The 26,802-nt window shown below is 48.2% G+C and overlaps 1 protein-coding gene across 8 annotated transcripts in view; it reads right to left on the bottom strand.

Moving 5' to 3' along the window:
* The window catches only part of bru3 (CUGBP Elav-like family member bruno 3), a 609,833-nt gene that overhangs the window by 65,117 nt on the left and 517,914 nt on the right, over window positions 1-26,802 (bottom strand). For 7 of the 8 annotated variants that reach the window (XM_084606110.1, XM_084606111.1, XM_084606109.1 and 4 more), the window contains 2 exons: window positions 7,282-7,361; window positions 5,258-5,335 (listed from right to left, as the gene is read on the bottom strand). In XM_084606110.1, the coding sequence (XP_084462236.1) occupies window positions 5,258-5,335; window positions 7,282-7,361 (158 nt within the window). The remainder of the gene's footprint in view (window positions 1-5,257; window positions 5,336-7,281; window positions 7,362-26,802) is intronic. The other variant, XM_084606112.1, reaches the window with a different exon arrangement.

Here is a 26,802-nt window from a genome sequence, read left to right as displayed (position 1 = left end):
AAAGCCAGTGGCGGTAAAACCAATTTGTCACTGATAAGCGGGGCGCCAAGCGAGGCGAAGCTTGTGTTTCAACACGTTTGATTGCACCCGCTTAGGGACATTTTTTTTTTTTTTCCTACTTTGCAAATGGGGACTTTTCTTCCGTGGACGTTTACTTCTCCGACAATACACAGCATTTCTAAGAGGCATAGCGCAGCGATGCGGTTTAACGCTCCTCTCGCACAATTTCTCCAAAACATTAACAACACACTGCAGCAGTTTTTTCTGCCATTATTCCTACTAAGCTTTCATCGAACTAATTGTATGCATTGCTCAGACGAAGCCAGCGTCGGCATCTTCTTAGCTGAAACTGTGCCACAGAAACAAAAGACATATAAATAGGCGGTAAGAGGCTCTGCGATCCGGTAAAAACATCCCCGGAAAAAAGGGCCTCGGAGTAAACGTCCACGGAAGGAAAGTCCCCATTTGCAAAGTAGGAAAAAAAAAAAAAATGTCCCTAAGTGGGTGCAATCAACCGTGTTGAAACGCAAGCTTCGCCTCGCTTGGCGCCCCGCTTATCAGTGAAAAATTGGTTTTACCGCTACTGGCTTTTAATGAATTTGTTCTGCATTTATGATTTTAGCTCTAATCTAGCTTGCATTTTGTTTCCGCCCTTTCTCGCTGTTTTAAATTTCACATTGTGTAGTTTTCATTGTGCTATAATGCGCAGATTGCATTTCTCCGTACATTGCTGCAATAATGTATAGTATATTACTTTAACTCTCCGGATTTGAAGTCATACTGATGCGGGACGTTCATAACAAGAATGCTAATGATAGCGAAAAATTACTGGCCGAGGGCAAGAGCCTCTCTGGACCATTCTGTGCTTCAACATCATTGGTAGAGCTGTTTTGTAATGTGATGTTTTATGACATGACTTGCACTGTCGTCGTGCGATCTGATACTGCAACAGCGCCCCGTTGACAGCTCCTTCGTTTTCGATTTTTTTTTTATTTGCGGGATAAGGTGTGATGACCACCACCTACAGTGGGCCGGACGCTGCGAGCAGTGCTTCACATGGCCATGTGAATGATCGGTTAAGGCTGGGCCTGCCGTCCCTAGAACAAAATCTTCATGGTCACTGGGAGTGTGGCAAGAATTTTACACTGTCGCTATTGAAAGAGCTGACGCCTGCCAGTGTATTTCAGCGACCCCACCTGCCGTTCGGCCAGAAAATTGTAGGTTTCTAATTTAGTACTGACGGCTTGAAGAGCTGGAAAACTCGGAGCCACACAAATGTTTTAAGTGAGTTCCGGGACGATTAATTCAGATGGCCAATTTTTGGCTTGGGGACGTTTTCTTTCTAGACGCCGCTTCCTCAGGGGTCTTTTTATTCCGGGGATGTTTTTTCCGAGGCCAAATCTTCCGGGGACATCTTTCTGCAGGGACGTTTTCACCTTCACCCAAGAGGCTATACACCTACCCGAGCCTTCCGCTACTGGCTGGTCTCGCGAGCTGCTTCGATGAGGGAAATTTCTGCAAACCTAGAAACTGATCGACGTGGTGAGCGACAGTGACTCAGTGGCGCTCAGCTCGTCGTGCGATGCCATCGACCGGCGGCGGACCGCCGCGAATTATCGCCACATCCTGGAAAGGTCGGATAGGCTGAGCTTGACCTTATTCAGTGAGAGCAGACGCCGAAATAGGCAGTTGCCTCTGAGACACCAAAACGCGCCTCTCGGGCGCCCAAACCGACCGGCGATGCAGAAAAACAACTTTCGAGCATTTTATCCTCCCGGCGCCCACACGCCGCTTTCCTTCAGTCTTTTCACCTACATGTCAGCCTCGTCGCGGTGGCTCAGTGGTTACGGTTCTCGACTGTTGGGCCCAAGGACGTAGGTGCGATCCCTGCCGCGGCGGCCGCTATTAGATGGCGGCGTTAAGCTCAGAGTCCATCTACCACGCGATGTCAGTGCACGTTAAAGAAGACCAGGTGGTCGAAATTTCCGTAACCTTCCACTACGGCGTCTGTAATAGCCCTAGTCGCTTCGTAATGTTAAACCCTATAAACGAAACAAACAAACGAAAAGAACGCGAAAAAAGGCCATAACTCCCGAGCTTTATTCTCGTTTATATATTGGCCCGTTTCGATGAGAACAGCGCTGAAACTGTTTGCAATAATATAAATGTTTGCATTCTTACAAGTAACCAACGTTCAGACAATACTACCGGCTGCAAGCATCGGCCGCCGCGGCGCTGACTGTATAGCATTACGGTCAGGTGAAGCCCCGACCCCTTGCCTCAGTTGAGAGGCACTTAAGCTAAGTATAAGAGCTCGCGATGTACAAAAATAGGCAGTAGTGCGTAGGCCTCGGCTTCTCTATTGTAGATGGATGATTTCGAGCCCCCGCTATTTCTTTTGACTTGTACAGTGCATGCCGTCCTGCTATCGTATGAATCGTATGCAGGTAGGCTTCACTGGTGGCGTTGAAAAGCACGCTTCCTATTCAAAGAGCCTTATAGCCAAACGCAACCGGACACTCACGCTGGGTGTAGACAGAGAACACGGAGGGAGTGCGATCGAGCCGGTCTGCACATTTTGTCAATGACCTGGCTCGAAGGAGAGCCTTCTTTCAGAATCGCCATCTATCGGGAACGCCGGAGAAGCTCGGAGCTCGCCTTTCCATCACTCCCACCCATGCCACACAGCCCGATTATCATTCGAACTCCCTTCTTTCTCTCCAGCTGCAGAGCTCCTCCGACCAGCGTTCAAAGATGCTTGATGGCACTTGTCACAGATATGCAGATATACCAGTCTATGACTCCAGAGGATTCCACAGGATAAAGCCGCCCATTAATAAGACTGGCAGACCAAAGGGTTGCCGTTCCGTGTTGAGAACGCGGCTCCGACCTCTGAGCACTCCGAAATAAATACTTTCTCTTATTTTACCGGTAGTGCTGTTCTGCTAGAGATACCTTTTCGAGATGAAAGGGCATGTAGCACCGCATGCAGAGGGCCGTTAGGAGCAGGCCACCGTTATATCTCTCGTCGGTGCATCGTCGCGCGTGCCTATACCCCTCGGGAAACAAAAAGCAGTGGCGTACAGGGGGCAAGAGGCGGCCCCCGCTCGTTACCTGTAAGTGACGCCGCGGCACCGCCGCCCTCGACAAGGCGGCATCAGCCAAGAGGCGCGTCACCGAGAAGGCACCTATAGTGCCAGGGAAAGAGCCGAACCATTGTCGCCAGCGCGGCGCCCCATTTTCTATACTGGGCGCAGCGGCGGCGGCGTCATTGAAAGAGCGGTCCTTTGTGCACGCGTCAAGCCAGTAAGATTTGCCCGTGGGCGGTTCCCGGGGCCCGAAATGGGGAGGCCTCTCGCGTGTATATGGCGGCACCTCGTTAAGACTGCACCTTGCCCCTTTCAGGCCGAAGCCCCCGACACCACCCAAGGCCGGGTACTCCGCGGCGAAGCAGTCATTTATCTTTCGGTGTACGGCGTTTCTCCCGCAACTAACCAAAATGCGGCCCTTGCGCAGACTTTGCTGCTGTTGCCAGCGAGAGAGACGCTGCCAGGCTCACGACTTTCATCTGGCGGTAAAATATGCAACACCGGCGATAAATTTCGGCCCGAGAATGAGGATTGAGTGATGCAAGCTACAGGTCACCGCATTGAGATAAATCGCTACGAAAGAGTTGACGAGATTTCTCACACGTATTCGCGCGAGTCAAGGAGCTTTCGCAGCTCTGCTGCAGTGCCAGGCTTTCGTGGAAAGGCGTGCCTCGCAGGCGCCGGAAAGCTAAAGAAGGTAATCGTGCTGTCTGCTGTGTTACAGAATTGGACAGAAATAACGACCAAAATAAATAGATAAAACACTGTTATGTGTCGTATTCACGTGATGGTTTTTGACATCTCCTAAGCAATGGGTCATATCAGGTATTCCATAAAGTAGAAAAAAAAAAGTAATTTTAAGGCGAAAAAAGCCTTTAAAGCCTCATCGTTGTCTACAGAAGGTAGTCATCAGAGTTGCCACCCTTTCGAGGGAGAGAGTTAATAAATTAATAAGCCTTGTCTACACCAGGAATCGAACCCCCATCCCTTGGATCCTCAGCCCATCGCCTTACCAACTGCGGCGCGCCCGGGATCGTGAAACGCGATTTATAATTTTCTTTTTCTACCGGAGAATGATAGCGGGATTCCACGAGTGACAGAAACAGCGCCTTTCCTTTCCTATAAACGAATTATAGAACGCCGGTGAACTATGATGCGTTCAATGAAATGCTGGTTTTGTTCGACAAGGGGCGCGCGATGTACCGTCACGACAAATCATGATGTCACCAGGCGATTCATGCCTAGAGTGACGGAGCCCTTCGTTTTGTATACGTCTAGATTGTCTAACGAGGAGCATGATCCTTCGGGCGAGCCACTTAATCGTAGAAGACTGTAAGAAAATGCACCTGCACCAAAAGGTCTTACATTTAGAGCAATCAGAATGTTGGGACGGCAAATGACCGTCGCCCACTTAGGTTCCTGCATGGCTTATATCTATGACGGTGCCCATTTAGGTTCCTGCATGGCTTATATCTGTTTCATATGCTCCCGGTGTATACACTTTATAGACGTTCAATGCCTAACAGGCTTTATAATCGCGTATGCAATATTAAACGAACGGTCCTAGGCCAACAGAATTTCGAAAACTCACTTATACTAGGAAAAGGAGTCCGAAACCGATTTAACTTCAAAGCATGCTAAAGTGCCATGTCTTAATAAGACCAAGCGATCCTCACCACCTGGCGTAACAAATGACCTCTATTTGAACAAGGTGGAGCAGGGCGTAAAAATAAACCAGCTTTCGCCATTAAGTGCCACGAGGAAAAAACAATATTTTAACTCCTCAAGAACAGCCTGAGATGATCAACACAAGCGCCCAATCACTAGAACTTCTACTTGTGTCCTCGTGCTTATTTTCAGTGACGCGATAGAAAATGCCCTTTTTTTGTCTGCCCCTAAAAGGTCCAGTACACGCTGCTTTCTGAACGCATTGCGTAAATGTACACATAATACCCTGAAATTTTCGTGTTTTTGTGCCCCGCTGTTAGCTCTGGTAACATGCTTGCTAACTGCAGTGAGCAATTCGGTCAGCTTGCTGACCGGACAATTCGTGCGGTGTCCAGCGCAGCCAAGCGTCGCAGCTGCGACCTTTTGCGACACAACTGACTCGGCATCGCGCTCCTTCTCTCCCCGAATCGCAAGCACGTGGATTGGTCGAAGCGGCTCACGTGTTCGGAGCCGCTGACGTCCCGCCATTGGCCGGTGTGGGCCCACGCGGGCGCCCACGGCCGAGAGGGAAAGCGACCCTGGGAGAGAAGGAGAGCGCGCCCAAAGGCGCAAGTTGCACTACTTTTTCTCGCGCTCATAGTTTGCAGGGAATATTTGACATCGATCCGAATCCGGCCGTTACAGCTACAAAGAAAACGCCAGAGTATATAAGGCTGTGCAAATAGCGGATTTCGAAATCTATTCGAATCGAGTATTTACCGAATAGCTTTGTATTGCGAAAAAGCAATCAGCAGCCCATTTTCTTCTCAAACAAGGAATCGTATGCGCGCTTTCGCGAAAAGTTTACATTTTCGCACCGCGGACAGACAACGTTGGTTAAAACTTAGAATTAGTGAGTTCATAGCGATTGAAATAGGAGATTACTAAATCGGCACGGACACTGCACTCAAGCTTCAAGGACAACATAGTAGATAATGTGACGCTTTGAAAAGAATTGTTTGGGTTTCAAAAGCAGAAACCCGATACCAGATGGACGCAACCTCCAGTTCCACCACCGTTTAAATCATTTTCATTCTCTTCAAGGTTTAAAAGTTTTGCACTGGCCTACTAGAGAAACCTCGCACAATTAGCAGTTGAAGATAAAGCCCCGCGAATTAATGAACTTCTGTCAACTCCCTGCTGAGGTTGAACAGTGCCAATGGATCAGCTGTTGTACCAGCATTAATGGCACACGAGAGCCCTTTAAGGCGGAAGCGTCACGTGCAGCTCGTCACATCCATTTAAAAACACGAGATTTCATTCTGCGTGGAGGTAATAAATGTTTTGCTAAATATACGAGCAATAGGCACATTTTTTGTGCTCCGATATCCGCACGTTTGGTCTGACAAAGATGTTGCATTGAAGCTATACACTCAGAAATCGAGGATTTTACCGTGTGTGAATAGCACTGCGTGCGACGAATGTTTAATTTTTAGCACATCATGCCGTGCTTAAGCCCCGATACGTAACGGACATCCTGTATGATTGCGCAGGCAGCAGAGAGTTTTATCATAGAGCGATCCGCTATCGCGTGATGCAAATGCGCACGCGCTGATTGGCCCTGAAGCGTGCCCGCCGCCGGCTAACATATGGCGCCAACTGGCGTCCTAAAAGTCATCTGCGCATACGCGGCAGTAACGGCTTACGGCAGTGGACCGCGCAACGCTATATCTGTTTAGTTATGACCAGAAGAGATGCGTGGTTTATGCCGCTACAGGAATATGGCCGCTCAAGCTCGATCACGGCAGGAACAGCTCGTTGTACTATCTCTTGCGAAAAATAATTGCGAACATATGGAGAATAACGATTTGCCATCGTGAAAGTGCTTCGCTTATGTAGTATTAAACAAATTTCAAAAATACATGGCGTCGTTATTTCAAAAGGAACGGGGCGTCGCTATATTTAACTGACATGGTCTTAAGAGAGCGCATTTTTAGAGGGAAGTGAATTTACCGCAAGGCAGAAAAAAAAAAATAAATAAAAATGTACACGTATTTTCGGAGAGGCCTTTGCCAACACACATTGATGATATTTTTCAGACAGTAGATATACTTGAACAGCTTCATTCCTGTGCAGACACATTTTAAAAAGTAATTATTTTAAATTTAGCTTGTAACGTATGAAGTCCAATCTGCTGCAAAACATTCTGTGGACGACCAAGTCAAAAGTGAACGGCAGTGCGCGACATAGACGAAACCTTCATTTATCGAGCCAGCAAAGAACACCGACGTAGAACCTATGCTTTTGGGAACTGATACAGATACTAATCGTCCTGATCGGCAACATAACTACTCGCCCTGCGCAAAACAACAAGCTTTCACACAATGGCTATCGCTTCAAAAGGTAACCGCGCTAAAGCGGACAAGAAGCATTGAATGAAAGAAAACTTCCTAGCGCGGTTGCATGCGTGAGGTACCCTGCCTTATAAGCTAGCGCCGGGAAAGATGAACTCATGCACAGCAGAAAGAAGAAGCGGTCGGCTTACCGGCATTGTTTGGCTGCCATGGAGAGCATTGATAGCTGCCTGTGCTTCGGTGTGTGTACTAAACTTGACAAATGCACAACCTGCACAAGAAACGAAGACACGCTTGCATGAGTGCACCGTTGAGAGGGAGGGAGAGAGGGAGGGAGGTAACAAGCGTAAGAGGGAGATCACTGAGTCACTGTCGCCTAGTCGCACCCTGGGCAACAAAATTGTTAGCACTGGGTCAAAAGCAAGGCGCAATATACGGATGAGAAGAGGCAAGGGACCGTATTCTTAGAAGCAGCTTTTTGGCGGCTGCTCCTTTCCTTTCCTTGTAATTAAGGAAAAATAAATTATTATTATTATTATTATTATTATTATTATTATTATTATTATTATTATTATTATTATTATTATTATTATTATTATTATTATTATTATTATTATATAAGCTTATATATTCCCTTTCAACTGCTCGGATGTCAGAATAAAGGCATCACTAAACGAAAACAGCGAGCAGCCAGTCACACAGATTACAAGAAGGCGGGTCCACTATAGCCGCATGCACCGGCCAGCCACTGACTGCGTCATACAGCCAATGCTGAGGTGCGGTCGCTGTATTAATGGGCACGTTCGCTTTTCAGTCCCGGGCAGTCCTGGACTACTTGCTCACACGAATCCAGCATTCGATATTTCTCGGGCAGCTTAAAAGTCCGCCCAGAATATTGCTCTCGGAAAAAAAGCGCTGCGCTGGTAGCCGTATTGATACCTTTCGTCTTCCGGCAGACGATATCGTGAGTTGAACCATAACACAAACTCCGATAGCTGATCTCTAAGCAGACATTTGGATCATGCATATTTGGTTTCTTGTCTTGGATTTCACCACACACGGACGCGTCAAGAGCCCCGAGCATGCATTGTTTGCTGGTGCTATCGATAAGTTCACTTGCCTCGCGATCTTTTCAGCGCGCAGGCCTGAAATAATCGCAAGGCGAACCGCTGTGCATGCCACTGTGCACTGCAGCAGTTAACGCTTATTGTAAATGCTTCAAAAGCTTTAGTCTGCTTTCGAGCGCAGTGATATAACTTCGCGAGCAGAAACGGCAAGAAAACACTGCCAAACTGAGTTTGTTAAACGCTTGGCATTCAGCCACGTCTCGCTCTGGTCGCGAGAAGCATCGACTTCACGCCTCTGTGGCCGAAATTATTCCGCACCCTCCACTACGGCTCCCCTTTCTCTCTTTCCACTTTTACTCTCACCTTTCTCCCTTCGCTTATGGCGCGGTTCAGGTGTCCACAGCGCAAGTGTGACAGATATTGCGCCTTTCACTTCCTGTGAACCAATTATTATTATTATTATTATCTTCAATATTACACGCACGTCAGGCGATAAACGTGAGCGTCGTCACCGCGAAGGAACTGCGTAGCGTCCTGGTGACTGATGGTAGGCATCGTGTCTGCTAAAGCAGCCAATGGCGGCAGCTTGCAAGGTCATGCGACCATAAAGGGCTGAAGCCGAGACCTGTCAGCAAGTAGTCCGGGATAGGAAAATTGAATGTATTCAATGAGGCAACAATCCAGTCGTTTCCCACGAACTCTCGAACGCTGCAGCTTCGTCATCTAACAACAGTGAAAACAGGAGCAGATGGGTCCGAGATAAAATATGCAAGCTTAAGGAATATGACCCCAGGTCGCCCAGCGATGTTAACAATTTTCATAAGAGCGTTGATATGATGAATAATTTATCTCATTCGATGAACCTGCATTGGTTTGAATGGCACATGAAACCATCAACATTCTCGACATCCCGATGCAAAATTTACGCATTAGCGTGAAAAAAAAAGTAAAATAAGAAATAAAAAGGCTCAAAGCACAGACACGGCTGGTGAACCTAGAATGGCAGTGCTATAGTGGAGTTTGGATACCAAGTGGTTACGTTTCTTATGTTTCTTAAAATCACTCACCTTGCCAGGCTTATTCAAACTATCAACATTTCAAAATGATAACACAAGTTTACACCCCCCACCCCGCCTTTTTTTCCTCGCTCAGTTCGACAAAAACTTATTTGAAAAATGAATTGTTCAATCATCCATGGAGTTCGCTTTATCAATAGTCACCAGAAGCTTGGAGATGAGCGGAGTTCAAAATTAAAGGTATCTGGGCCAAAATGAGAAGATTCAGCGCTGCATTAGACAGGTGGCTTCATTGGAGACACGCGCGGGGGCTGTTTTCGCGCATGTGTGCACCACGAATATTAATGGTACATCTGTAGCCGTCTCGGGCGCACGAACGCCGTCATCAAAATGACGTTGTTCAAGCCGTTTTCTTTGTTCGCACAGCAGCCAAGATAAAAATCAAGAGAATGCTAAGCTTCGCCTTAAAAGCAGATGCGGCACCGCCTTTAACGCCTCTCATTTCCGCGGAGTTTTCGGTATTAAGAGACTGGCAGAGAACTTGCAAATAATAATAATAATAATAATAATAATAATAATAATAATAATAATAATAATAATAATAATAATAATAATAATAATAATAATAATAATAATAATAATAATAATAATAATAATAATAATAATAAATTGGTTCACACGAAAGGAAAGGCGCAGTATCTGTCACACTTGTTCTGTGTACACCTGTTGTGACTATAAGAAGAAGGAAAGGAAAATGCACGGTTTGTTACTGGCTCTGTAGGTGTCACCTCCACTGCCTGGTGCAGTGGTAAGACGCCCGACTACTGTGCCGGAGTACCCGGGTTCGAACCCGACCTCGGCGGCTGCGTTTCAATGGAGGGGAAACAAAGAGGCGTCCGTGTGCTGTGCGTTATCAGCGCACGTTAAAAGATCCCCAGGTGGTCGAAATTACTCGGTAGCCCTCCACTACGGCTCCCCTTTCTCTCTTTCCACTTTCACTCCCACTTTCCTCCCTTCAACACCACGAACTTCGTCTAGGTGGTGTTTACGGCGCGGCGCGGTTGAGGTGTCCACGAAAAACAAGTGAGACAGTTTCCGCGCCTTCCCTTCCTATAAATCAATCAATCCTGTGGACAGAAGAGAAAATAGGGAAGAAAGAAAAATAAGAGGGAGAGAAAGACGCGCGCCGCAAGAACAGCCGTCGTCCACCATCTAAGCGCTGGCGGGTGCAATGACGGCCTACAACAGGTAAAAATTCGGTGGCAGGCTAGCACCCGTCGCAAGCGGCAGTGACCTACCAGTTCCAGCCCCGTAGGGCCAGGAGTAGTTAAAAGTTAAATTGGTTCACAGGAAGGGAAAGGCGCAGTAACTGTCACACTTGCTCTGTGGACACCCGAACCGCGCCGTAAGGGAAGGGAGGAGGGTGGGAATGAAAGTGGAAAGAGAGAAAGAGGAGCCGTAGTGGAGGGCTACGGAGTAATTTCGACCACCTGGGGATCTTTAACGTGCGCTGACATCGCACAGCACACGACGCCTCTTCGTTTCGCCTCCATCGAAACGCAGCCGCCGCGGTCGGGTTCGAACCCGGGAACTCCGGCACAGTAGTCGGGCGTCTTACCACTGCACCACCCCGGCGGGGCCCAGGAGTAGCCCCATACTCCTAAAAACACACGTGACTTCAGGCCGAAATTGTGAAGCAATTTCGGCCTGAAGTCACGTGTTTTTTTTTTCCCCGACACGTTGTTATCAATTCTGGGTTACGGTAATGACGAAGTCTTTTCAACCAAACTAGTTGAGTTGGCTGTATGTAGTGCAAGCTTAGCGCAACGGCGCTCCATAGCTCTTCGTCATCGTCGAGTATATGAGCCAGCCGTCGTTCCCTATCACTTTTCTCTTTGCTCGATTTTGGAACGAGAACCATACGTCAATTTTCAAGCGATCGTGCGTCGGCCCCTTTTTGCCAAATGCGTTTGAGCACGATCTTTAGATCATGACGTACCACGCTGTTGAGATGGCTTGCCGGTCGTGTACTGGTGCATCCTGCGCGTCATCTACGTCCGAAATTTCGCCTTTCACAGTCAAGGCAAACCAAAATCAGTCTGCGCAGGATTTTTTTACTACACGATGTAAAGCCTAAGTTCCGTGCACGGGAATATGACCTTCAAATGAGCCAGAGGTCAAGCCACGAAACACTTGTGGTGTTGCTATGGGGTCGCACCCCACGGCAACAAAGGTCAAAGCGATGAACTATGCCGTGCGCATATGGTTCGGAGTCACGTGATAATTGACGTAAAAGTATTATTGACAGAGAGGATCGCGCAGTCGCACCAGGCCATGCTGCAGCACGGACCCCGAGGAGAGGGATGCGACGTTCAGCCGGAACCCTGGCACAGAACCAAGTCGTGTCCGACGTGTAACCATGCGAATGAAGCTCTCGCCTACACACTATAGATTTAACCGTATACCTAAACCACCAGCAACTTTGACACCAGTTATCTTCCAATTTCGACTGTCGCAAAATGGGCATCGGCAGGCTTGCTGGGCGGGACAATACTCTAAAAATAGTACGGGACGCGGAGACTCTGGAACAAGTGGGTGTCACATTAACGATCCTTTGCCACATATAACGGACACATGCTGTATTTCCGCGCCGCTTTCAGGGATAAAAAAAGTGCCAAGTGACGGAAGAACTGGTTTATCTGCACAAGCCAAGAGTTTTTCCTGGCGTTCGCTGCGCCTCGCTCTCTCACCTTCCCCAAATTTCTTTTCCTTTATTTCTGGCCTTAGTTTTGTAGCAAGCTGCTCCGAGAAGCCGGCGGCGTCCGCCTTATCTCCGTGGGCTGCTTTCTTCCGAGGCGTAACAGATAGCGACTGTTTACCTCCGGCGCATTACTGCACTGCTCGATCTGCGCTAAGAGAAAAGAACTGCTCTAGTCTACGTCACTAAATCAGTGCAGCACTGTGAAAGCTGAAGTACGCGCTACCCAATCACGGTTTCAGTATATACACAGTGTTGCACATCTGAGCGAGCGGTGATCGGCCCTCTACTACGAGTTGCCGTGATGGCCAAGACGCCGGCAAGCTGCAGAGTGAATTTGGCCTGGGGATGGTCAACGCCCTACTGCTACAGAGCTGCACGCTACTGGTGAGAACGCCGTAAATCGGCGCGAAGAATCATGATGCAGGGTGGCACGGCAACCAGCGGTCCTTAACGCGCCTGCTACCTGGCTCGATCTTTCAGTACGTTCAGCGCACGGGATAAATTGAACGACCGGTGCCCCTTGTCCCCGAAGTTTTCTCCGGCCCAACTGGAGCCACGTGTCGCAACGCGGCCGTCGTTCATTTCTGCACCCCCCAGATGGGAACACATTTGGCTCTCCGAAAATATCGCCACGTCGAGATTGCAAACCGAGCCCAGGGTTGAATTCCCAGAAAAAAAAAAGAGAAAAAGAACGTAGTTGAAATGACAAGAATTTACTTAACTTTCCTCGTCCAACGTACTATCGACCGCATAAGTTTACTCTACGCGCGCGTTCTGAAAAAAAAAAAAAAAAGGAAATAAATTACATCAGCTATGCCTCGTAACTCAGGTCCATCGTACTGTTTCCAGGGGGCATAACACACGCCCCCAACACCTTAACAGAACATAGACGACTGGATTGCATGATGGTGACAAAATATTTTTTTTTTCCCGGGCACACGGTGCGCCTTTGAGGATGACACGCCGTGTACAGGCTTATGAAGGGAGAAGCTTCTCCCTTCATCGATGGTAGAGCAAACTATATGTTTAATATGTTGGTCGGCGTCCTTATCCCCTGCTTCTAAAGCTGCATCTTTCAAGGTCAATTCCTATATAAATTAAAACTTAAGGAGCACATTTTCAGAAGGTACCCCGATCCAGATGATGGCGGCGAAACGCTTCGCAGGTTGTGGCTGTATCTTAGGAGACGTGGAATGAGAAGATGAGCTCCTGCTGCACTAACAAAAGTTGATGCCGCATGCATTGCATCATTCGGTCGTTATCCCAAATTCACACCAGATCGTGCAAAGAAATGCATTTTACTCGAAATAAATATTTTAGGCACGGCTTCGTCGATGGTGGTATTATTCGAAATTAATCTATATTATTAGAGTCAGCGACAATTCTGCCTTACTATTACGATGGCAAATCGAGCTTAATAATCACTGGGCAAACAATCTGGTTTAACCAAAACAAGGATATCTGGTTGGTTGGTTGGTTGGTTGGTTGGTTGGTGGGGTTTAACGCCCCAAATCGACTTAGGCTATGAGAGACGGCGTAGTGGAGGACTCCGGAAATCTCGACCACCTGGGGTTCTTTAACGTGCACTGACATCGCACAGCACACGGGCGCCTTGCTTTTCGGCTCCATCGAAAAGCTGCCGCCGAGGCCGGGGGATTCGATCCCGCGTCCTTGGGAACAGTAGTCAAGCGCCGTAACCACTGCGCCACCCCGGATTTTCTTTTCTTTATTGCTAAATGAACATGACAAAATATACAGTACAAAATATTTACAAGGTTAGCAGGCCGGCCGCGAAAAATGCTGTCGTTTCATTTTCGAAATATTTCTAAACATCCACTCAATTTGAGCATCACATTCTATATCTTTCAAAACATCATGTATTTTGACAATGGAATCGGCAAAATATTCATACACGGATCTGGCACGAGTGTCACCGTGCCGGTAATCCATAGCACTGAGACACACAGAATGCAGGCCCAGCAGGCATCGTATGGTATCGTATGGTACTGTATCGTCTTGAACTGGCAGAAACCTGATACCATGCGGTGTAAGAGGAAGATCTTTCTGAATGGTACGTTGCAACATGTCCCAAAAGAAGATAGCGTTGTTACACTCAAGGAACATATGTTTGTTTCTGGTTTGTTACACAAAAAAACAGTTTTTCCCCCCTCTCCCCCATGGTACATATATGTCTTTTTTTTTTTTTTTTTATAAGCAAGTTTTAACGGGTAGGGTTCCAGTGTGTAAATGGAAAAAGAAGGTCTTGGTTGCGGACATGTCAGTGCCATAACATTAGAGGACAACAATAACAACATGTCCCAAATCTTTCTCACCCTCTTCAACACATCTTGCCCAGCAGTAGCTATGAAAATTTTTCGGTAAAAGGGAACTAGAAACATCAAGTTGCTTTCTTTTTACTGTGTGCAAATACTCTCTGGCAAAACGCATGGTATCTATTCTGTAATTGCGATATCGCATGAAAGCACGTTACTCTGATTTTCTAGTTGAAAGCCGAACGATATGTTCCTAATCGATATGTTCAATGTTTTCTAAACGCAAAAAAAAATAATAAGAAGAAGAAGACGATGCGAAAGGAAGAAAGAAGGCAGGTTGGCGACGCACACGAAAACCGGACTGGCACCTTTTTGGAAACTTTGCTTTGTTTCAACGCAGTGGTGGCCGAGCCGATCGATAAGATAATCTCTGCAGACGTTAATTCAAGTTCTGTTTATATAAAAAACTTAAGACAGAAAGTACAATAGAACGAGACTTCATTTCTTACTCGCTGTGCAACAGCCACGACAAAGAAAAATAAACCTGACTCCATAAGCCGCGTGTCCCTACAGCCGTGCACCCTCAGACGAAATGCGAAAAACGATGACTTGATGGCTGGAACGTATAGGATTGCCGTGATGACGAGTTTGAATGCCTCCCGCATCGCGCGTTTCAGCGTTTAACACATCTGACATAGTAAGGAATTGTCGCTGTAAGACAACGAGGATACCGCGTCCTACGCTGCGCGTTTGCACTGTGGCGTCTGCTACTGTTTTGCCGAGCACACAGCTCATATGCCCATCAGAATTTAGTCATTATATGGCTGACTAAAACTGAGAATCCGAACTCCCAATGCGGCGTTTTCGAGTTGTGGCACACATGCAAAGGTGGAACGCATGAGTCACGCTATTAGATACCAGAGACGCGGCGTCCTGCGGCTTTCCAGTAATCTTGGACAGCTCTGCCTCGCGTGACGCGAACGTCCGCACATTTATGCTTACTGTGTGGGTTTCGTGGACATTTTCCCAAATGCAGTAATGAAAGAGAGCCGTCTAAAAGAGCGACGTTTATTGGAATTCTCGCGCCACTGGTTTCTCGAAATCATCGCCGGATTCTGCTTCGCTGCACGGTTCTGTACGGGTTTGGCGTAGAGGGCAGCGGACTCAGATCAGAGGAAAACGATTGGCGGGCTCCTGGCGGAGCAAAGCAAATGAAGCGGGCCGAGATGCCGGAGTGGATCACCGGGGGCGACGAGGGAGGAAAAAGAAACGAGGCTGTCCCACGCGATCGGCGTCCGCGATAGCCGCAGTTGCGCACGTGCCGCCGTCGCGCAGCAGGCTGCGCGGTTCCCTATATCCCGGAATCATTCCCACATTTCCCGGGGACCGCCCCGCATTGCCCCGGGTGCAGTGCGAGGGGGCGCGCACATTAAGGCGGCGGAGGAGAAAGAGCCGCGCCACCTTTTAATCCGGCCGCCGCCAACGTATGGGGAGGCGACGGCCCGCCGCCACCGCTTGGCCCGAATCGACCCCCTCCTCCGTGGACTCATGCACATTTGGACCCGAAGTCCGGTGCGAAACTGGAATCGATTTCGAATAACGGTAAAGAAAAAGAAAACACCGTAGAGCTTTGACGAGAGAGATCCCGGTCTTCAAAACTTTGACGGAGGGCTAAGCGCGCACGCGCGCGCACACTGAGGATCACTTTTTCTATAAAAGAAGAAAAGAAGGAAGGGGCAAAAAAAAAAAAAAGCATAGTCGCTCCAAATGAGTCGTCAGTTCTTTCGCAATTCCCGGATTCAGTTCAGCGAGGCGACGCAGGCAGCCCAGAAAAGGCGGCGGGGACTCAGCGGGAGAGCGACGATATCGGCGCACGGAATCTCCCTCGCCATCGTCTTTGTGCGCACTGGGCAGCGGCCCGTAAATGTCAGGTGAGCGCGTCTGAAATGTCGCTGCGAGGAGTAAGCAGGCCTGGCACGCAAAGGTTTCACAATGCCACAGCTACTGCGGGGACTGCAGGCTCCAGCACAAAGTCCAGATGATAGCTTCGGTAACTGTGACAAAGAGCGCAGATGACAAAAGGATTAACAATTCACACAATGTATTTCTGACAGTGAGTAAATCGAGACAAACATGGAGCATGAAGTGAGACAAGTGCACGCAAGGGCTGTACTTTATTTTACTGAGCGAGGTAAAATAATGGAATTGGATGAAGCGTGTTGAAGAACATGCAAGAGTGTATCGTGAACATGCATCGCCTAACGTAACAATATGAATGAATTCAGAAAATGCCGCCGCAGGGCCATCAAATAAAGCAGATGGAAAGGCTTGGAGATTCTGTTGTGGGATCTTGTTTCAGAGCACCTTGCTTGATACGGGCCTTGTGTTGCCCGCCCAGTTTAGTTAGCGGGCGATCTATGCCCGTTGATGGCAGGAATGCAAACGCTGTGAAAATCTCTGTGTGGAAAATTAAGGATAATGGCGGCGAGAAGCACCAGAAGCGAATTCTGTGCGCCGTGAAGATAACGTAGTCGGGGCATTCGTACTAGTTGATTTCTTGGTGTCCGTGCGAACGAGTAGCGCGTCGTCAATTAACCCCGATGTGCCTTAGGTCACATAACTATAACAAGACATCGGTCGCGATATCATCAGCCGCAGAAACACTGCGCATACGCAAAAGTCAACAATGGCCACCTTGCTCCAAGAGCTCTTACCAGGCTATTTTTATACGAAAGAAGCCGCTGTGTTTCCGCTGTCATGTGCGACGACGGCAACTCTACATGCAACATGCATTTTTAGAGCAGAATGTACTTCACTGCCAAGTCTGAAGGTCATCTGGCGCCTAACATTTTCCCTTTAAGCGGCGATGCGGAGGTGTGTCCGCAACGTCATACCACGTGATCCGGCGCGACTCCCCGCTACAAGTATGATGCACGGTGGCGCTCGCTCGCATCGCGGCTAACGCGACTGCGTTGCGGGAGTCTGTCCGTGACGTCATACCACGACTGGTGCGCCCCCCGTCGAAGGTCTAACCGCTGATTAACGCTTTTCTAATCGAAATCAAGGGCAACTGGATGCCAAGTAGCCCAAAGTGGGCTTGTGGGGGCCCCGCTGCACCCATGGGGGTAGCACATACGAGCCCCATGCGGGATTTGCAACTCGTGCCCTGAGGATTTGCAACTCGTGCTGACTCGTGCGTGGGCGGCCCTATTGTGCCATAATCGGTCCCAATTCGTACCCGTGTAGGCAGCCCAAACAGGGCTGCCCGCATTCGGCCCAGATATATCCAAATGTGGACAGCATACCAAAATCACTAATGGGCCCGACTTTTGTACAGGCGGGTTCAGCCCCATTGATCAACGTTTCAATTTTAATGCTGGTTAATCCCTCCAATAACCGAATTGTATCGGCGCGAACTTTACGGAGGCCAGCCCGATACCCACGTGCTGCCCTCATGGGTTGCATCTGGTATTTTCGGAGCTGCCCAAGTTCCATTAACCATTAAAGTGTGAAACATTGAGCACTTTACCTTGTATCCTACACTCAGCAACACAAGAAATTTATAGCCAACATATAATAATATAGGCTGGCCTAAACTGCTCCCTAATTATGTTACCATAGCCAGATGGGAACGGGACTTGGTACCCGAAAGCACCTTGTCCCGGAGACGCATAACTCATCGACTCATCATCATCCGTTGGTCTGAAAATTTATTTCGGTGCTGTGTGTCAAATAATAATGGCGCAGGGAAGATTCGGGGTAGTTTACTACATACTTGTATAGCGGAACAGTTATTGCTGCATATTTTCTACCAACACTGCATTATTAACCTAGTTGCCAAAGTAAAAAGGATAGTATTTAGTAATGGCATGAATGTGCTTAGAACAGTTATGTGAAACCTCCAAAAGAGGCAATTGGAGGCGCGTATAATATGAATTACACATATAAAATGGCACCTTTAAATATAGGATGGAGAAGTTTCACCGTGGTAAGCCCGCTTACAGCCAATTTGGGGCCTACTGCGGCCTTCCATGAGCAGCCCCAATTGGGCTCATCAGAACTTTACCGCATATAATACGAATATATGTAGCATTTGCCTGCAAGTATCCTCAAAAAAGGCTCGTGTGGGAAGCGTAAGGCATGCCCGCTTTTCAGCCCCACCGCGACATAAGTGGGACCTATTCGGGTTTTGAGGGGCAGCCCCATTTCGGCTAGCCCATCTTCTATCTGCTTTAGGCCCACGTTCGCATCGCATTTGCCCTAAAGTGTGCCGAAAAAGACCAATGTGGGCAGGAGTGGGTATATGAGCACTTTCTAACCCGGCGTCAGGCCATTCGGTAACTATCGATGTTTTCGGTGGGCAGTTCCATTTCGGGCAGCCTAGGAATTTTCGGATGAAGCTCACAGTTCCATCTGACCTTCCCTCGAGTACCCCTCAAGGGTATCACGTAGGCAACGTGCGGACATGCCCATTATTAGCCCCGCCGCGGCACATGCGGGACATAGTGGGCATTTTTACTGGGCAACACCACATATGGCAGCCCAAGCTTTTCCTACATAAAGCCTAAATTTGTTTTGCATCGGTCCTAAAATTCCCCAAAAGGGACCCTTTAGGGCCAGATGTGGGAATATGCACTCAGTGAGCCCTTGCCATGCCTATATGATGCCCAAATGACACCCTCTAAAAGAAGCCCTCATGGGTATTTTGTGGTGGGTATGTGCAGAGGATAGAATGCTGAAGCAAGGAAACCGAAGTTCGTCAAGGGTAACTGACTACATTAAGAGGCAATCGTAGCAGGGAAAAGCAGAAAGACAGACGTGCGGATTAAATTAAGATTGTGGGCATACAGTGGCCGAAGCTGCATACGAAAACGGTAATTGGATGGATCAAAGAGAGGTGCTTGGTTAGGCCAACGACGACGGTAAGGATAGAATGCCTGCAGGTACGTTGTTACGCGTTCCCGTATCGCTATTGACAGTGACACGGCAGTAAATGCACGCGATGGACCGAAACTTTTCATGCCAGTGAAACTTAGGAGGATGCCGAAAGCTGACGTGCGCCTAGTTCATTTTCAGGCGCACACAGTGGACCAGTTTCAGAAAATTAGCTCCCTTGAAAGTAGTGCCACACACTGCCGTCAACCTTATCCAGTTTTCGTTCTCGTAAAAAAATCGACCAGACGGCTGTTTCTGCATATGTTGATGTTTTCGCGGTAGCTTTAAAGTACGTTTCAAGACGCTTTAAAGTACGCTTTAAAGCCGCAAAATACGATTTAAAGCCGATTTAAAATACGCGCTTGATGAAAAAACAAACAAAAAAAAAAACAAAAAAAAAGCGAATTAAAAATTTTCCCGCCTCTCTACTAAGATTCGTGACGTTGAGATGGTAGATGACTTAATGACTTCGTGATCCTCATTTGGAAGGGATATCGATATAGGCTGTCACCGGATGTCTTTCCCATAAATCAACTTGATGCACCGAAGTTTGCTCGCGAAAACGCTAGTGATGGTGATACCTGTGCTCCATTTTTTGACCTTTTTACTATCTTATAAGAGCTCCTGATAACCTATCGATACGTCAAATTCAATTCGTCCTCAGGACTTTTCAAACTCGCACCTCTAGAGAAAGAGGGCGTTGCTTTGAAGCTTAACTTGTGTCGCGTGACAGGTGGCAGGCGACAGGATTAACCGGGTGCTCTAACGTAATAAACCAAACACGCTAATTCATCTCGGCCGCCTCTCGGAGGCACCCTGCAGAGTGGCGCCTTTCATGATATCCAAGACATGCAGGGTATGCCTTAGCCCCCAGCACCAAGGAAGTCACTTGAGCTTCCCGAGAGTAGTGTGATTCGAAGACGAACGTGTCAGAGCGCTAGGGACAGACTGTAGTCTTCTCCATAGCGGAATCGGCGGTGCAACAAGGCAATACAAAAAAAAAAAAAAAAAAAAAAACCGAACGGTCTTTGTGAAGTGGAACAATGCAGCTTTGACGATATGTTGTATTTTATTTGTTTGGTGAGATTTGTCCACAGCTCGGAGAAAGAGTGTAACGGGAGGCAGACGCTTCGTCAGGCAACTTTTGTTTGCCTTTTTGGCGCCTCCTCGGTAACCAAGTGTTGTTGAAAAATAAATCTGAAATCTAAGTGGAGGCAGTCGGAAAAGGGGTGAAATAGGGAGAGGAAAGCTGAATGGGAAACGGTGTTCCCAAGAATGGTATCCCTCGTCAGTCGAAGTCCTTAAGCTGCTCAATCACGATAGGCGAGGGCTAAACGATCACACTAGCGAATCACAAGCTGGATCCGTGTACCGAGTTTGCGTCGTTTTCTGAAGTGTCGTTATTTATGTCCTTGATCTCGAGTCGTTTGATTGGTGGAACCACCGGAGCCGTAGGTGGCTGCCACTTCTGGTTCCGGCGTTTCCGGCAATCAGATGATTCAAGGTCGGGGAGATAAAGACACTTCTAAAAACGACGCGAACTCGGAATACGGACCCTGTCCAAAGTCGCAAGCAGCGTCGCGCATTTGGCCCACGACCAGTGGCGTCATCGCGATAGCTTCCATGAAGCTGCGACACGGTTAGTGCACGACGGGTGCGGATACAGTCCGGCCACGCACCGCAGACAGGCTGCATGTGCCACGCGAGTCGCTGGATTGGGGGACGAGATTTAAAGCGCCATCCGAGCCTCGCGTAAAGAGAGAAGGTGGCGTCCGCGGAGCGTATATACATGTGAGCGCGCCAGCCGCAGAGAAACGAGCACACTGCGCGGTCCTTTTAACGACGCGAATAATTTCTCGGTCTCACTGAATTTCGAGTGTCACGTACGCACGCGAGGCGGATGCGAGAGAGGGAAGATAACGACGCATGCGACAGTCTTCTCCCTATGCGACTCCAGAAAACTGAGTACGCGACGAGCGAGAGAAGAAGCAAAGCGTGGCATCTTTGGCGCCGAAAAGTTTAGCACGGTGATAATTCTGGGTGGAAAAGCCGCCCCCTTTCCCGGGGTGGCGTTGCTGCCTTTCTGCAAGTGAGCGCGCAAAACCGCTTAATGGCCTCAGCTTGCGCTACAGACGGTGCTTGCGCGCGAGCTGAGCCGCTCAAGGCACCACGGAAGAGCGAGTATTCGCTTCTGCCGCGTTCGTCGCTGTGATATGTGGGTATGCCTGCGGTCATAACGAGAGCGCAGACGCCACGGATAATCACGCGCTGCCGACAGCTCTAAATCCCGAAAGACGTAAGCTACCGTGTTCCTTTGAGGGTCAAGTTTGTGTTATTGGTTCATTTACGCTACGACTTCTTTGCTCTCCTATCCCGGTGAAAGTTCACTTGGCGGGAAGTTGTCTCCAACTCAAAAGGTGGTAACCACGACTGCCGGACTCGTTTCCTGAACAGGTACAATGATCGATTCAGCGAACTTGCTATGAAACCGGCGACTGTGAACCATTTGGTTTGGTTTGTGGGGTTTAACGTCGCAAAGCGACTGAGGCTACGAGAGACGCCGTAGTGGAGGCCCCGGAAGTTTCGACCACCTGGGGTTCTTTAACGTGAACTCACACCGCACAGCACACGGGCGCCTTGCTTTTCGCCTGCACCGAAAAGCGGCAGCCGCGGCCGGGATTCGATCCCGCATCCTTCGGCGCAGCAGTCGAGCGCTTTAACCACTGCACCACCACGGCGGGGCGGTGAAGCGTTTGCTTCACATACCTAAGTTTATTTTTGTTTTGGAATAAAAGAGCAACTAGCTATTATTCAATGAAACCCAGAAAAACGCAGCCTACTTGTTCTTGGGTCGGTGCTAATGAATAATTGTGTCCTTATTAAAAATCAGGGGGATCTGTTTGTTTGGCTAATAGCCATAAGCATGCGCGTTTAGTAATAGTGTCCACATGAAAGCCGCGCAATGTCTTTCGACCTGCTCGTCAAGTTTCATCCTTCAGATATCGCGTGCTGGAAAAATGCTTGTTACTATAGTCGATCACAGATTTATAGAATTCCACGAGTATCGGGAAATAGTTCGATGTATCGAAATTTCGAAATATGGAACACGACAGCCTCCCATTACGATAGTTATACACATCTCATTAACGCAATAATGCCTCATTTAAACTAAGGCTGGTTTTGGCAGCGGATTTAACACAGCCAACCAGACCAAGCGAGAGCCGCCGCAAGCATTCAGTCAGCTAGGCTGGCCTCACCGCAGTCAAGCCGGTGCACCGAAAGGTTGCTTCTCCGCATGACAGCGGTGTCATGTTGAAATATTTTCAGAGTGCACGTACAGGGTCATCCACTTCTAGCTATAATACGGTCATTGCTTTCAAACCAACACTGCGTCCGACGCAGGCGCATATTGAAGCAAAACGATACATGCACGGAAGGACTTGGAGGTAGTGCTTCGTGTGCCATGCCACTTGGCTTTATTACATAGCCGGGTCGGCCGAAATGGGACTTTGAAAGCAGTGACAGTGTTATAGCCACAAGTGGATGACCCGTACCTCCATGCGCAGACTGCGTAAGCATGCCAAATTTTGTAAAGCCCTCCCCCATTTAAATTTTGAAGTCACCACTGAGTAGGTCATTGTCAAATTAGGCAGGAGGGTCAAATTTTGGTCAATGTTTGGTCAAATTCCGACTAAGTCAAATTTCGGGGGTTCATGAGGGACACATTTTATGGGTGGTCCATATAAATTTTGGGTTCACCGCCGAATAATTGGCCATACCTAAATAAGGTTAGGCAGCTAGTTTGGTCAAATCAAATTTCGGAGGAGCGGATGGACTGCCCATTTTGGGGGTGCGGACAGACAATAATAAAAAAAAAAAAAAGAAACGTAAACTGGTTTATAGGAAAAGAAAGGCGCAGTATCTATCTCCTTTATCGGCGGACATTTGAACTTAAGTGCCATAAAAAACTGATTGATTTATAGGAAGGGAAAGGGCGCGGTAACTATCTCACTTGTTTTCTGTGGACACCTCAACCGCGCGGTAAGGGAAGGGAGGAAGGAGGGAGTGAAAGTGGAAAGAGAGAAAGAGGAGCCGTAGTGGAGGGCTAAGGAGTAATTTCGACCACCTGGGGATCTTTAACGTGCGCTGACATCGCACAGCACACAGACGCCTCTTCGTTTCGCCTCCATCGAAACGCAGCCGCCGAGGTCGGGTGCTCCGGCACAGTAGTCGGGCGTCTTACCACTGCACCACCCCGGCGGGGCAATCGCCATAAGAGAAGGTAGGAGGGAGTGAAAGGAGAGAGAGAGAGAGAGAGAGAGGGAGAGAGAGAGAGAGAGAGAGAGAGAGAGAGAGAGAGAGAGAGAGAGAGAGAGAGAGGTGCCACCAGTGGAGGATTACGGAATAATTTTGGCCGCCTTGGTTTTTTTTTTTAACGTGCGCTGACATCGCACCACTGCCGCCTTTGCCTTTCGCCCCCATCGAGGCGCGGCCACCACGGTCGGTTTCGACCCCGGACGAACCACTTCAGTAGCCAGGCTTCTTCCTGTCCAGACAGCGAACGCAGCGCTCCTTCTCTCTTTCTTTTTTTTTTTTTTCCAATGAGCCCCATAATGTTTACGCGTTGAAAAAGGAACTTCAGATCGCACTTCTACCGCCACCATATCTCATGCTTCTCTCGTCTAGCAGATGCCCAATGCTGCGCTGTTAACCCGGCTTCGGAAGCGTTGGTGGTGAAACGTTCGGCGGCGCGGTGTGCCGTTCGAATTGTCTACTGTTCCGTTGAAAAAGGAGTTCAAAAGTTGAGAACACCAGCGCCGTATACTTTCGGACAGAACGTTCAAGGTAGGTTTTGACTATTCGATATAATATATAACTAAATTTAACCGGGATAGACTTTTAAAACGTTATACAGGTGCAAAATTTTCGTTCCTTTTGTATTTTGTCACGTCTCCTTGCACGGAGACCAGTTAAAAAAAAATGAGAAATTCGTGTTCTACGACGACGGAATAAAACTGAAAAATGAAGTTCACCAAGCAGTACTGATATATTACATTACACAACTCCATGCTAATTAGACTCTTTGCAGAGAAGAAAAAAGAAATAAGCAAAAAATGAAATGTGGCGCAGGTTTATATTGCGAAGGCTATGGCGTTTTTCAGGTTGCGCTAACCGATATAAGCGCTGCTCATAGTAGCACTCTGTTATAGGAAGCAAATGAGCTTCAGTAGTTCGTGTTTAAGATCTCTTGCGCGCGTGGTACTGATTCCCTCAGTACGCTTTGCCCCAGTTGTATCGACTTCCTTCAGTACTATATTACACAGGTAGTATTTTAAGCTAATCAAAACTTGCACAACGACTCTAGCTTCAATTTTAATTGAATCAGCCAGCTTCCGAAGCTGATGTGGATGGTTCAGCTAACTATATAATCTGCAGCACTTCACCCCCATGCAGCAAATGCGTGTGCGAGACAGTACTTGAGAACGAGAAAAACAACGCCTTTGAGTAAAGCCGCACGGCGCTACATTCAGCGAATTCGTGATTCGTGGACAGAAATCTCGTGACGTGTTCCTTCGCCACCCCATCCCAGAGGCACGCGGATGATATAAGAGAGAGTAAAAATATGAACTCCGTTAACAAAAGAAAAAAAAAAAAGAAATGATACAAACTGGGATTGGCACGCAGGCAAACAAAACAAAATCCATTTTTCAAACAACCTCTCCCCAACCCTTTCTCTTTTCCACACTTTACAGTGCACATCCACCATGACGTGGCTGAGCCAGATGCTAATGCGATAGTACGCACTCACAGGCTTCATCCACTCCGGCAGGGCGGAGAAGACGTTGTTCTGCTTCTTTCTCTCTCTATTTTTTTCGCGTTTCTGGCGCGTTCGATTCCTGGGCGCATATATACGGGGCCGGTGTCGCTGCGTGGGGCCCTGCTAATGGAGGAAGCCTTGCGCGCCGGAGAAGCATGGCCTGAAGAGGGAAAAACCTGAAATGCCTCTTTCGGAAAGCGATATATCGAGCGAAGAGTCTGCGCCCAAAGCGCCTGAACTCGGCATGTTCCCTGACGGGACTGGATGAAAGCGGTGACGGCGGCGCGTTTGTCGTGACTACAACCTCGTCCTTTCCGTCGCCACCGTCGTAGCTGCGACGCCGTTCTGCGACAGCGAAAGGCACCCTATCTCTTTAAAAAAAGAAAGAAAGAAAAAAAAAAAAACGTTCCCCAGGTACTCAGGTCCTAGACAGCGTTGTATGCCGCCTCCGAAGACTTGGGGACCGGCCGGGCTGATGGTGGCGCTGGACACGGCTTTGCGTAGAAAGGCAAGAACGGGCTAGGAAACACTTCAGCCACACATGACATCTCCGCGAGTAGAGAGGAAGCGACAAGGATTTTACGTTGTTACTTATTCAAATTCACTTTGCCGCGTTGAAAGCCGTGCTCGGAGGCTGGATATGTATCAACGACCGCGAAGTCACTAAGATGCTAGGGCTTAAGAAGGAGATCACTCATGACGAAGGAAGATCACTTGCTATCAACAGTAAGCGCTCTTACAGGTTTCCAGGAAGCTTTAGACTTTCTACTAACGACTCTGCTGCGTTGCACGAGCTACGTATGGGTGTAGAACCGATGAACTCTGTTTCTGAGACGTCTTTTTTTTTTTTTTTTAATTTAGTATCAGACTTCATAAGTTCAAACAAGAAAGAGGCTGCAGCTGCGTTCCCGCTCCTTGTCAGCCGCAGCTGACAGATATATTGCCGAAGAATTCAGATTACCGAGTGTTATAAATGACCAAGGCCTACTCGGATACGACGGCTCCATGAGAAGCCTTTGCGTTTGAAATTGGCTTGGAGCACCTTGTCCCCGTGCCTCATAAGCGAACAGGGCACCTGATTGGGGCACTTGAATGTCGACAGCTGCTCTTTCAGCGCAGCCTTTTGTGAAGCCGGTGGCCAGAGTCCTTCAATGCTTTTTGAAAAAAGCATTGAAGGACTCTGCAGTGGCCTAGCTGTGGTTGAGGATAATCGCATCTACATAGGCGGAAACGTTGAAGACATGCTGTCTTTCGAGCTGTTCTCATCAATCTCTAAGGACAAGCCTAAATATGTGTGCTGAAGGTATTCTAATAAGGGAGAAAAAGCCCCTTTCTTTCTTTAGGCCTTCCGCTGCAAGTAAAATTTCCCGGAATGATGCCTTAAATTAACCGACGATAAATGTATGCCTGCATACTCGAACGTATTGACTTCGCATGATACTTTTTTCTTAGCAATTGGCATGGCTTAAGGATAATTAAGAGACAATCAAGCTGATATATTAGATCAGTTTGGTTTGATATACGGCGCTTAAAGCGCCCAAAGCGATTCACGCTTTGAGAGACGCCGTAGTGGAGGGCTCCGGATTAATTTTGACTATCTAGCGTTCTTTAACGCGCACTGACATCGCACAGCACATGGGTACTTTGCTTTTCGCCTCCATCAGAAAGTTGCCGCCGCGGCCGGGATTTAGTCCCGTATCCTTTGGGCGCAAAGGTCGAGCGCCCTAACCACTGCAGCACCGCGGCGGTGTATATATAGGGAATGAACTCTCCAACATAAAATAGATCTAATTTGAGGGAGCAGTTTCTTGTTAACGTTTATTCGAGAGCAGCCATACTGCT

The sequence above is a fragment of the Amblyomma maculatum genome, chromosome 6, assembly GCF_055883805.1.
Source record: "Amblyomma maculatum isolate TAMU_Amacu chromosome 6, ASM5588380v1, whole genome shotgun sequence".
NCBI lineage: Eukaryota > Metazoa > Arthropoda > Arachnida > Ixodida > Ixodidae > Amblyomma > Amblyomma maculatum.
The sequence above is the reverse complement of the archived record's forward strand: the minus strand, read 5'-3'. Positions and strand labels throughout refer to the sequence as shown.